This window comes from Notolepis coatsorum (genome assembly GCF_963971535.1).
Source record: "Notolepis coatsorum genome assembly, chromosome: 13".
NCBI lineage: Eukaryota > Metazoa > Chordata > Actinopteri > Aulopiformes > Paralepididae > Notolepis > Notolepis coatsorum.
In genome coordinates, this window is record NC_140177.1 from 126,113,669 (window position 1) to 126,127,131 (window position 13,463).

Below are 13,463 nucleotides of genomic sequence, written 5' to 3' on the forward strand. Positions count from 1 at the left end.
CCCTGCTACAAGACTGCATGTGGGAAACACAACTTTTACAGATTTGTCGATTAAATCAACTAATCAATTAGTCTGCAAAGTCCATGACTATATCCTTTAGTCGAGGAGCCCTTTGGGACAGCCCTACTGTCATCCTCATGACATCCTATATCCTCACACATCAAATCCTCACCATATGGTGTTATATTTACTTATGTAATTCCATTTTTACTAACCTTTTTATTATCTTTATTTTATTTGATCTTTTTATGACTAGTGCTTTAATACGTCTAGCACTCATACTGCTGGGCCGACGTATGTTCTCTCATCCAACACATTTCATTGTACCGTTGACCTTGTGTTAAAGGAAAACTCCAACATTTTGGGAAATTAGCTTATTTGCCATCTACCCTGGAGTTAGACAAGAAGATACATATACCTTTTTCTTCTCTGTGCGTCAGTCACTGGAAGTAGGTTCCTCCATTAGCCTAGTTCCAAACGTCTTCCTACTCCTACTGCATGCACAGAGAAGAAAAAGGTATGTATCTTCTTGTCTAACTCCAGGGTAGATGCCAAATAAGCTAATTTCCCAAAATGTTGGAGTTTTCCTTTAACATATATAATGACCAAAATGCCCTCCCTTCCTCCTCCTCGTCCTCCTCACAAGGGGAAGACCAGGAAGCCGGAGAAGGTGGAGTACTTCCACCCCCCCATCAGGTTGCCTCTCTCCAGCTTCAGGTAGGCCTTGTCGCCCCTCTCCATGATCACCAGGCCGGCGTTGGTGGCTGCCTCCCGCGTCACGTCCTGGTCGCCGGCGAATGCTGAGATCATCGGCCAGCCGTTCAGCATCAGGCTCACCTAGGAGGCAGGCATGTGTGAGTGGTTGGCTGGTGTGTGTCGTGGGGGTGGGGAGACATGTATGTTAGAGGAAGGCATAGGGGTGTGTGTGTGTGTGTTAGGGCTGACCTCGACTAGTCGATCGAAAGGGCTGATGTGATAGATTAGTAGGGCTGATGTGATAGGCTAGTAGGGCTGATGTGATAGGCTAGTGAGACTGATGTAATAGGCTAGTAGGGCTAATGTGATAGGCTAGTGAGACTGATGTAATATGCTAGTAGGGCTAATGTGATAGGCTAGTGCTAGTGAGACTGATGTGATAGGCTAGTGAGACTGATGTAATAGGCTAGTAGGGTTGATGTGATAGGCTAGGGTGATGTTAACTAATCAGACATTAAGCACCCCCCACAGCCCAAATGGAATGATACAAAAAAAAAGTAAAAAACATTTTATAATATATATATTTTTTTTGCAATGGGGGGTAGTCGACTATCAGTCGACTATCGTCAAATTTCTGCCAATCAAAGTCGACTATACAAATCCTTAGTCGGGGACAGGCCTAGTGTGTGTGTATGTACACAGGGCTCTCTCTCTCTCTCTCTCTCTCTCTCTCTCTCTCTCTCTCTCTCTCTCTCTCTCTCTCTCTCTCTCTCTCTCTCTCTCTCTCTCTCTCGTACGATAACACTGTACACACTGTGTATATATATATATATATATATATATATATATATATATATATATATATATATATATATATATATATATATATATATATATATATATATATACCCACACTGTACACTGGTACACACTGTATACATTTACCTATATCTGTATATTAGTTAAACCACTGGCTAGTATGGTTTACTACGTAGTGTACATACTTGTACCACTTTACAGTATATAACAATACTGTACATGCATTGGCTTGGCGTATTTACTCCATAGCTTCGTCATACAGTATATACTCCACATATTCACATCCACTGTACTATAATTCTATGACCTGTATCATGTCTTCTACTACCTGTACCTCCCCTCCCCTCTCCCCCTCCCTCATGCTGCTATGATGCCTGAATTTCCCCAAGGGGATCAATAAAGGAATATCTTATCTTATGTTACACTGCATACTGTAATGCACTTTACTGCTACTTTGCACTCTGTACTTGTGCAATGACAATACATTTAATGTAATATAATCTAGTATTGTGTGTATGCATACCTTTATGTATGTGTGTGTGTGTGTGTGTGTGTGTGTGTGTGTGTGTGTGTGTGTGTGTGTGTACCTGGATGGTCTGTCTGTTGTAGGCCTTCACCACGTGGAAGTTGAAGCTGTAGACGCCTCTCCTGGGGGCCAGGAACACACTGCTCTCCTGGTCGAAGTGGTTTCCCACGTTCACCAAGATCTGACCCAGAGGGACACCCAACCAGAGACATAGATAAGACACACTACAAGATCTGACCCAGAGGGACACCCAACCAGAGACATAGATAAGACACACTACAAGATCTGACCCAGAGGGACACCCAACCAGAGACATAGATAAGACACACTACAAGATCTGACCCAGAGGGACACCCAACCAGAGACATAGATAAGACACACTACAAGATCTGACCCAGAGGGACACCCAACCAGAGACATAGATAAGACACACTACAAGATCTGACCCAGAGGGACACCCAACCAGAGACATAGATAAGACACACTACAAGATCTGACCCAGAGGGACACCCAACCAGAGACATAGATAAGACACACTACAAGATCTGACCCAGAGGGACACCCAACCAGAGACATAGATAAGACACACTACAAGATCTGACCCAGAGGGACACCCAACCAGAGACATAGATAAGACACACTACAAGATCTGACCCAGAGGGACACCCAACCAGAGACATAGATAAGACACACTACAAGATCTGACCCAGAGGGACACCCAACCAGAGACATAGATAAGACACACTAGTTGCAGTGGTGGAAGAAGTACACAGTTCCTTTACTTAAGTAAAGGAAATACTCAGATAAATGAGTACCGGTACTAATTTTACTAAAAGTTAAAGTCCTCCATTCAAATTCGACTTAAGTAAAGTAGAGAAGTATTTGCTATTGAATGTACTTAAGTATCTAAAGTAAAAGTATGCATTCTACATAACGTTTGTGTATCCATTGACCTCTATAGGTTAAAGTGGTATGTGGTCCAGTGATGCTGCTTTGATTACGTCCTCTTGAAGTTGATAGGCTTCAAATGTGAAAGTACATAATCTTCACAAATGTTTTATTTTGTATATATTATGTTTTCTATGCTAAATCCTTTTCTTCAAAGTAACTGATGGGTTCAGATAAATGTAGTGGAGTAAAAAGTACAATATTTCCCTTGAAATGTAGTGGAGTAAAAGTATAAAGTTCCCTAAAAATGAAAATACTCACATAAAGTACAAGTAGCTCAAAAATTTACTTAAAGAAACACGCCAACATTTGGGGGAATTAGCTTACAGTCTTCTCCAGATAAAGACAAGAAGATAGATACCAGTTATATATCATATGGCCACACCCCCATCCGCTCCTCTACATAAGCAGGGGTGTGGCCATACTAACAGCTCCTTCTTTGTTTTTCACCACGGCAAGTGTCTGTATACACCACTTTGAGACTGCTGAAATATTGAAGAAAGGAATAGGAGCTGTGTTGACATTGTTTCTTGTTTTTTTTCTCTCTCTCACCAATTTAAGAGAAAAAAGCTAAGTTATAATGTCTTCTTCGGGGGGTTTGAGCGCTCGCAACGTCACCCTTCACCAAAGGTTCTCCATTGCCGCCTCCGCCGTGCGTCGTGGGGCTGTGCTGACTCCGTGGTCGTTGCAGTCAGACGTACCCGATCGGCGTCCGGTGGAGAGTTTGCCTCTCCGAGGAGCTGTTGAGCCAAGGCCGTCTCCTGTGAGATGGCCTAGTTCCAGCTCTGGTTCCCCCGCCGGGGGGCGGTCGGCCGATAGGCTGACGGCTCCTCTGGTAGCGGAGGATCTGAGACGCAAGCTCTTCGCCTCTGCTCGTTCCCGTCGTAAGAGGGTGGCCTGCAGGGGCGAACGGCCTGGCTTTGGTGAGCTGTTGGAGCCAGACGAGGGTGCTTCTGCTTCTCCTTGCCCGATGGAAACAGATGCTTTTATGGTGGAAGCGGAGGCGCTCTTGTTTGACGCCCCGGTGGGGACGCATCACTCTGCCCCTCAGGGTGTGGCAGGGGGTGGTATGTCTCCTTGGGGTCCCTCGTCCTCCGGTGTTGGGTTAGAACCTCCGACTCGGCGATGGTTATGCCCTGCTATCAACCGCATCGGATGGTGGCACCACAATGAGTGGTAGCCTCCCGTACGCGAGGGACGCGGGCTGCGTGGAGGAAGGTGCGCATTGCGTGCCTTGTTCCCGGAGCTCATGGCGGCAGCCGCAGCCGCTAATGGCGTGCCGTTGCCGCAGCCACTGCCTGCACCTGTCCCCGATGACTTGATAGGTCATCTCTGGCAACGTCGTCCTGTGAGGGAGACGGGCGTTGTCTGCCCATTCTTCCCCTCAATGGAGGCCTATGTGCGTCAGGGACAGGTTATCTCCCGCATCACCGGCCTTACCCCCGCCTACGTGCAAGTCACGCGGGTGGTGGGTTTGATCGAGGGACTGAAGGAAGGGGTGCCTCGGCTTGATAGCCCGATGGTGTCTCTCCTTTGTCCTGAGGTGGTGTGGGAGCCATTGCGGAAGCCGGTCCGCCAAGGGAAATCGGCTAGGCAGTTGGCCAACTGGAGTGACCAGTCATTCATCGCCTCGACACAATAGCCTAGCTGCGACATCCAACATCGCGCAGCTGGCGCGCTTCATGTCAGGGATGATGGCGGGCGGTGCGGTGCTGGACGCTCATCATCAGTTCCTGCACGCCCAGGCGGCTGGAGCCATCCTGCACCTGATACAGCTGCAGGCAATCGCCGCCGGGAAGGTACGTGCCCTGGCCACTCTAACCCAGCGCCACCTTTGGCTGGAGCAAGCGCGGGTGCCGGAGCGGAAAAGACTTCCCTTGCTCACGGCCCCCCTCTCCGATGCTGGGCTCTTCGGGTCGGCAATGCAGCTGATGACGGCTGCTTGTAGGGACATGGAGGAGGAGCGTGCAGTGCTCCAGCCCCATTTTCCCCCACCCGATGTTGCCGGTGAGGTTCGAAGGAGGCCACGTCGTCGGGGACCCGCGACCGTCGCCACCGCCACCACCACCGCCACTGCTGGACCTTCGGCCAAGAAGGCCAGGAGGAGAGAGGGTGCCCTCGACCGCCACAGCCAGCCGACCCACGCCCAGAGGTGACGGTAGGGATCGTCGTGACCAGGCACCCCAGTACCGCCCCCCCCCCCCCCCTGATTACCCCTGTTCCCTTCCCCGCCCCAAATATGATTTTTTGATACAATAATAAAAGGTCCCTCCTAGGAGGGACTATTTTTTGTTACAAACTGTGTGTTTATTTACTGCATATGTTGGGGATACGATGTGTAGAACCCTCGCCTAGTTGTGGGGTTGATAGGAGAGCTGGACTTGTTAGTCTTTAGCTGGTCGCTACATATATATGTGCTTAGCAAGGCCTGTAGCTAAGAAATATGTTTCTTCCTATAGTGGTAAAGATTTACCGTTGTCTGAGGGGGTTGTGTGTTCTCTTACATTTGAAACAGTGGCATTGAGCCACAACACTAGTGTTGGCCTGCAGAAGTACTCGTGTGTGTAGCTTGTACCACGGTCTTATAGACCCTCTCTCTCGATCTTCTGTGTTTTTTTCTTGAAACATGAAACACGGGTGTCGTGTTCACACATAAACCTCGGCCTTGTTATAAACCCTGTTCGCAGACGTGTTGTCGTCTGTGGCTAGCGTGCGTTGGGTTAGCTTATCCTGTTAGGATATACGCTGTTCCATTAGCATGCTGGCTACATAGGTATCATCGTGGCTTGTTTACTATCGTATACGGGGTATGGGATCATGATGGGGTGACCGGATAAACCCCTCCTTCCCTCTTTTCTGATTGGTCGGAGGGTTGGGCCCTCTATCATTCAGCCCTACCGCGCTGATTGGTCGGCGCGGCACGGGGTAGGGAGGGGGGGGGGGAATTCCCTGACTCCTCGCCTGTAATGGTCGGTTGAGTCATGGGATTCCCCCCGACATAGAATACGTCACTGGGCGCGTTTCTATTGGTTGCCGACTTCCGTGAGTTCTTTACAGGCCCCATGTGTGGTTCTCTGTTATTGTCAAGTTGGTGTTGCGGTGCATAGGAACTCAAGAGTTCTGCTACGCTCGGTATATATGTATCTTGAGCCTTTGGTCACGTGGCTCAATGTTACATAAGCTTTTCAATTTATTGCTCACGTGGGAAGTCTCTCTGGGGGTTCCCCGTCCCCTCCTTTATGGAGCAGGTTGACGGGGTATTGTTTAGGGAGTTCCCTGATTCCTCGCCTGTAATGGTCGGTTGAACCATGGGATTCCCCCCGTCATAGGGTACGTCGCTCCCCGTCTCCTCTTTTATGGAGCATGGTTGACGGGGTGTTGTTTTCCCTCAGCCGCGTCGTATGGGACCCATGTCCGTATTTATTTCTGTGACAAAAGCGGCTTCTTGTCGTTCTCCCAGGTGGCTTGGAGGAACGGTATCTGGGTTCTTGATAGAATGTCCATTGATATGTTTTGGGTCTCGACGTGTACATAGTGCTGGCCCTGGGTGCTTTTGATAGGAACCACGCATGGGCTTGCACGCCTTGGTTGCTCATCATTGAAACAGCGTTTTTGTGGGGCAACTGGGATGGAGTTTGTCTCTTCCGAGCACCAGTGTACTAGGCTTGTCTCGACGAATTCTCGTTCATATCTGGGGGATGTGAATGGCGTGGGACTGGGGATGGCGGCGTGATTAGGGCACAGGACTGATTCTGGTCGTGCCGGACCAGGTCAGTTAACCCGTTGTCCGCTGGGGCGCAGATCTGCTGTTCTGGTACCCTGAGGGACTTGTGCTTTTTTCGGGGGGGAAAATGCCGGGTCGGCCCGGGCGTTGCAGGGTTTGACGCCTCATGTTAGAACCAAGGGGGTGGTTGGTTTCCTGGTGTGTTGGTAGCGGAGTCAACTCTCGAGGTAGGCCGGGTTTGGCACCTTTCATGCCGTCTGCCAATCATGTCAGCCTTCTCTGCCTCGGCCCCTCTAGAGAGTCGAGGTTTTTTTTGTGGAGGCTGCGACATGGTGCACAGCATGCCAGCATACGCCCCTTCCGCCGGGGTGCTGTTTCAGCAGACCCCTTTGGCGCCTGTCTAGTCCGCAGTGCTCCAGGCTCAGGTCGAGTGGTCTGTTGCCTGGATTGAGGGGTCGACCTCTTTTGGGGGTCGTCTCCCCGGTGCGCTGCCTGGTCCCGCTGTGGGTGTAGCCTCTTGAGTGCTTTGGGGCGGCGTGCTGTAGGGGGGAAGGGCCTGCTCTTGGATGGGCCCTGTCCGAATACGCTGGCGATGTGGGGGGTGGTGTCACTAGTGACCGCCTGGCGGGGTCTCGATGCTGCGGCGTCGTTGGCCTCTCCAGGCCCCCTTTTCCGAGGGGGTCCAGTCCCTTCCTGGGTCTGGGTCCTCCTTCGCGCTCCGCTGCTACGGCCTTGCCACGGGGTTGGGCTTTTGCGCTTGCCCCCGTGATGTTAGGGGTTGTAACGGGGGTTTATCTATCTATCTATCTATCTATCTATCTATCTATCTATCTATCTATCTATCTATCTATCTATCTATCTATCTATCTATCTATCTATCAATCTATCAATCTATCAATCTATCAATCTATCTATCTATCTATCTATCTATCTATCTATCTATCTATCTATCTATCTATCTATCTATCTATCTATCTATCTATCTATCTATCTATCTATCTATCTATCTATCTATCTATCTATCTATCTATCTATCTATCTATCTATCTATCTATCTATCTATCTATCTATCTATCTATCTATCTATCTATCTATCAATCTATCTATCTATCTATCTATCTATCTATCTATCTATCTATCTATCTATCTATCTATCTATCTATCTATCTATCTATCTATCAGCGCTCACGTACTACTCACCTGATCGAAGTAGATGATCATGGTGCGATTGCTCATGTCCGTGGGCTCGTGGTTGGTCTGGCGCGTGGCGGAGAAGGCCACGCGGCCGGAGCCGGAGCGCACAGACAGGCCCAGGGCGTTGCCGGCCGGCTCGGACGAGGGCGTGGAGTCGCACACCACCAGGCACTTCCCCTCCAGCACGATGGGCTCCGTGTCGTTCTGCGCCCCGGAGCCCCAGGGGCCACACAGCAGAGCCAGCAGCAGCACCACGCCGAGGTCACAGGTCAGCGGGTCAACCGGCCTGGCGCGCATGATCGATCTTGTGATGTTTGCCGGCGTATCGGTTGTGGATTCTATATCACAGAGGAGAGTCACTCTGGAAGACGCTATGTTACACGCTATGATACAAAAATGTATTTGTAAAACCACTTAAGAAAGGTCTTCTAGGGTTCAACTTTGTTCCCAGGAGACATTAAGCCTTTGAGACAGCCTTGTCCTCTCCCTGTCCAGCCCCACTCACAGATAACTAGGATAAACCCGCAAAGATAAATCAACAGGTAGGTCTCAGACACAAATAACTATTCAACTTGTCCAGCATTGCTTTCAGGATCCAAAACCCATAGCAATGATTTGTTATTATTCTGTTTTCTTTCCCCCTGTTGTTTAAAGCCCCCCCCCCTCTCTCTCCCTCTGTTCTCTCAGTCTATCCCTGCGACTCCAGTGTAGTTTGGTTACTGTGTCAGTAGGGGGCAGAATGACAAGGACGAATAGACCCTGGGTGCGTTCCAAGCACTCCCTCAGCAAACCGGACCTGAGAGAGGGGGGGGGGGGGGGGGGGGTAGAAAGGAGAAGACCGATATGAGGTAATGTACAGTCACACCTGGATCTACAGGGGGGGGCCGCTCTCCTCCACACGGGAGGAGGGTGAGGTGGAGGATATTTTGGCACGGAGAAGGATGAGGTAAGGCTCTGGACGGCTGTCAGGAGGGAGGGAGAGGGGGAGGGAGGGAGAGGGGGAGGGAGGGAGAGGGGGAACGACTCTGCTGAGTGACCATCTGTCTTTCACACGCCCCCCCATCCCTCCCTCTCGATACTCCAAAACATGCCCCCCCCCTACACTCTCTCTCTCTCTCACCCTCCCTTTCTCTCTCTCACAATCTTAGTTTTTTACGTTTATCTTTTATTTTCTTTGCAGTTTCTTCTATTTCTTTTCTTTTTCCCCCCAATATTTATTATAATTTAGATACTTTAGATGTTGGTCGGCTAAATTAAGGCCCTTTTCTGCCTTTAGCTGACATTAAATGACAACATTTGGATCTTTACAGCTCGTTCAATAGTTTTCTCCAACATTGTGTATTTTTATACTTCATTCAGTAACAATCTTTTCACAATCTTACCAAACCTACCTCAAACCTGCCTTAAAAAACACACAAATAGTTACAATTTTCTTAGGTTGAAGACAGCATTCACCTTGTTATCATATTATTATTGTAATATCTTTTATCATCACACAGTTACCATATGAGGTGTATTTCTCAAGCATATTATGCCATAAGAAAAAAGAGTATTGGATCACGTTACCCCTTCCCTCTATAGCTAATACAATAAAATCCAACCATTTGAAGTCGATTAAAAAAGAAGAAAAGAAAACTAGGATATCACCTGTTTCCATTTCAGAGGCGTGCTGCCTGTGTTCCACAGCAGGTGAGGAAAACCACTGGTCTATGTAGTGAAACTATCAAAAATCCTTGTTCCTTTCCTTGTTCTCTTGTCACATCCTTGGGAAACATGCCACTGTATCTCAACACTTTCATCCAAATGACCATGCCCGAGTGTGAACCGCTCTCCCTCTCTCCCTCCCTCTCTCTCTCCCTCGCTCTCTCTCTCCCGCTCTCTCCTGCTCTCTCTTTCTCTCTCTGAATGCTTATTTTTCGCTCCCTTTGTTACATCCGCCCACTCACCTTCACACTGAATAGTCAGAAAAGTGTGACATCTGAGCAGCAAGACGAAGGTCATTGAACAAATTGTTTCACCAAACTCAGTGATGTTTAATCGATGAAGCTGGGAGGAAGATCATCTATTTAAAGCTAAAATTACTAAAACTCCTTTTTCTTCATGTGCCTACGGTCTTAAATTAAACTATCATGGTTTCAAGGTTTTCTGTGGTTAATTCTATGATTTTCTTCCCACAAGATGTTACTTCATCTGGATTGTGTTAGGGTGCGCTTGTTATTTACACCAGTTGGTCTGCTTAACCCTTGCAGGTGTATGCTTTTCCCCAGAGGAGTCAAGAACACCCCACCTGCACACGGTCCTCACTTGCCCAATAGAGTTTATTCAAAGAGACTGAAACCTTGCATTTAAATTAAGTCCACTGAGCAAGTGAAGTGCGTGGGTCTTCCTGTTGTACTCCACCAACGCACCTGACACAAAGATCGTCACCCGGTGTGAGAGAGACTGCTGACCTCATCTTAGAATTCTAAAACTGGTGACATCATCTTCAAGATGTAGATGTGGGTTCAGAATGGTTGATAAAGCCTGGCCAATATGTCCGTCAACTGGGCCTCATCACCAGCTACAGATTATTTTTTGCAAAACAAGAGTTATCACACTACAGTCAATCAATCAAATTTATTTATATAGCACATTTAAACATGACACTTGTCAACCAAAGTGCTTTACACTTTAAGTACTCCTAAAGTATAAATAAACAGAAAATAAACAACCAACAGACAAACAAAGGAACAGAACAACACGTCAAAACAAACAAGGCAAGAGTCAGAGTGAGTCAGGGAACGCTAAGGAATACAAGTGAGTTTGGAGCTTAGATTTTAGGACTTAATGGAGGGGGCACATTTGGACAAGGGGATGCTGTTCCAGAGGTCAGGGGCTGCAACAGCAAAAGCACGCCCCCTGCTAAACTTGAAGTAGGACTTACGGTGGTTAGGAGACCCTTATCAGCAGATCTGAGGTATGTCATAAATGTCATTATGAATTGAAAATGGGGGACCCTGATGTAAACAAGACGAAAGTCTTTCTCTTGTCTGCATCCCCCTAACAATTGTGTGGACCGCTCAGAGGACCTCTGAGGACCGCTCAGCAGCGCCACCCACCCAATGGCTGAATTGCCAATGGCCGAATTGGAGTATTGCACTGTGCGGGCACAGCTGTGAGATCCGCGCGAAGCCAGATATCTTGAATGAATGCGTTTATTTAAACTTTAATTAACAGATTGCAGAGGGCGGCTAGGTGGTGCAGTGGGCAAGGCGCTTACCACCAATGCAGGAGACGCTGGGTTCGAGCCCAGCTCTCCGCATTGCTATCAGCTTGGCTGGTCGTTCATACTAATACAATTGGCAGTATTAGGGGGTGGGAAGCTGATGGGTGGGGATCGGACGTTGTGGACAGCGACTCCTACAGGTCGGTTGGTGCGCCTGCGCAGCAGAATCAGGAAGCAACGGGGGAGGCGTGCCCTCCAAACGCAGACCATACGAAATTGGGATGGGAGAAAATTAGAAAATGGGAGAAAAAGTAGATAAAACATTTTTTAACAGATTGCAGAATGGGTACAGTACAGTACAGCTCAATACACACAATTGTTAGGGGGATGCAGACAAGAGAAAGACTTTCGTCTTGTTTACATCAGGGTCCCCCATTTTCAATTCATAATGACATTTATGACATACTCAATATACAGATATAAAAATCTAATCTAATCATCTAATCTAAACTAATCATGACATTTATGACATACATGCAGTACTGTTACATTTGTGACATACAAGATATGCAAATTTACAGTACTGTTAAACAGAGATCATAACAGTAAATATATACAAGCGGGAGGGAACTGTACATTTATGATGAATTGAAATGGGAGACCCTGATGTAAACAAGACGGAAGTCTTTCTCTGGTCTGCATCCCCCCAACAATTGTGTGTATTGAGCCGTACTGCAGATTTTGACAACAAAATTAACAATATGATGCCGCAAGTTCTGTTATATTTCAATTGCCTCACTTATTTACATAAATATAAGGTAACGGTATACTTTTGCTATATGCTATACACTACAGTCTATGTGATGTGGTGGGTACGTATGATGGTAATTAAGGAATTGTGAATATTATGTTTAATGTAAATATGTGTATACTGGATATGAACAGCAGTATTATAGGCCTATAGCAGTATTGTACAGCCAGTAACTATACTTTTACTCACACTTTTGCTAGGTAAAAGGGGGCTTTACCATTAATAATAATAATAATAATAGATAAAATTTCTATAGCGCCTTTCATAACCCAAGGTCGCTTCACAATCAGGAAAAAAAATAGGGCTAGGGAAGTAGGGGAAAAAAATGGGATGAGGGCAGGTAAGGGATAATGAATAATGGACCTAATCTAATCTAAACTAACTGATGGGGAAAAGCCTTGGTGAAGAGGTGTGTTTTTAGAGCAGATTTGAAGGTGTCCAGGGTTGGGGCGTTGCGGATCTCAGCGGGGAGAGAGTTCCAGAGGGTAGGGGACGCCACGCTGAAGGCTCTGTCCCTGAAAGTCCGTAACCTGGTGCGAGGGATGAGAGGAGACCTAGATCAGAGGATCGTAGGTTCCGGGATGGAGTGTGCTGGTGGAGGAGATCAGACAGGTATCAGGGGGCGAGGGCATGGAGGGACTTGTAGGTGAGGAGCAGGAGTTTGAAAGTGATGCAGAACTTGACTGGAAGCCAGTGGAGGTGGATGAGGGTGGGGGTGATGTGCTGCCAGGGCTTGGTGTGAGTGAGAACCCTGGCAGCTGAGTTCTGAACATACTGGAGCCTGTCAGGGCTTTGCTGGGTACCCCGAACAGGACTCCGTGCAGTAGTCCAACCGGGAGGTGATGAATGAGTGGATCAGGGTCTCAGCCACATAATCTGAGAGTGAGGGTCGGAGACGGGAGATGTTTTTGTGGTGGTAGAAGGCAGACTTGGTGACGGATTTGATGTGGGAGTGAAATGAAAGTGTGGAGTCAAGGGTGACGCCCAGGTTACGGACTTCGAGAGACGGGGAGATGGAACAGCCGTCCATCCATCCACATTAAGAGCTTTGTAGACGAATATAGCGACTTCCGGGTTTCAGCTCGACAATGGAGTAGTCGCTGTGGTTAACAGCTCCGATCCCGTTATTTTTATTTTGCCTTTAAAAGCCTCTTTTTATACCACCAATGCGTTTAAACCTGACGTATATATCAACTGAGATTTTCAACTAACTATATTGACTGAAAGAACCAAGATGCCAGGAAAGAGAAGAGAACCGGGTGCTAAATCACATAGACGACCTGAATCTGGGTCCGGGTTTCGTGCGTAGCAGAGCAGAAGATATCGAGCCAAAAAGAGATGAGAGTGACACGGAGTATCTAAGCTAATAAAAGGGGTGGAGAAGACCTTAACCGATAAGGTTGACGCTATCAAAGAATCTATCGAATCCAAAATCAAGGAGCTAAAGGCAGCGGCTGGTGAACAGATCGAACGTATAGAAGCAGTGGAAGCCCGCTTGAATGAACACAAGCATAGATTCGAGGAAATAGACGGAGCCATA

The 13,463-nt window shown here is 47.6% G+C and overlaps 1 protein-coding gene across 1 annotated transcript; it reads right to left on the minus strand.

The window, feature by feature from the left end:
• Positions 1-639: 639 nt before the first annotated feature.
• On the minus strand, positions 640-8,204 carry cbln12 (cerebellin 12; the record flags this gene model as incomplete). Its single annotated transcript, XM_084327798.1, has 3 exons — positions 640-837; positions 2,103-2,222; positions 7,914-8,204. The coding sequence occupies 3 exons, from the start codon at positions 8,202-8,204 to the stop codon at positions 640-642; spliced, it is 609 nt and encodes a 202-aa protein (XP_084183924.1).
• Positions 8,205-13,463: the final 5,259 nt, after the last annotated feature.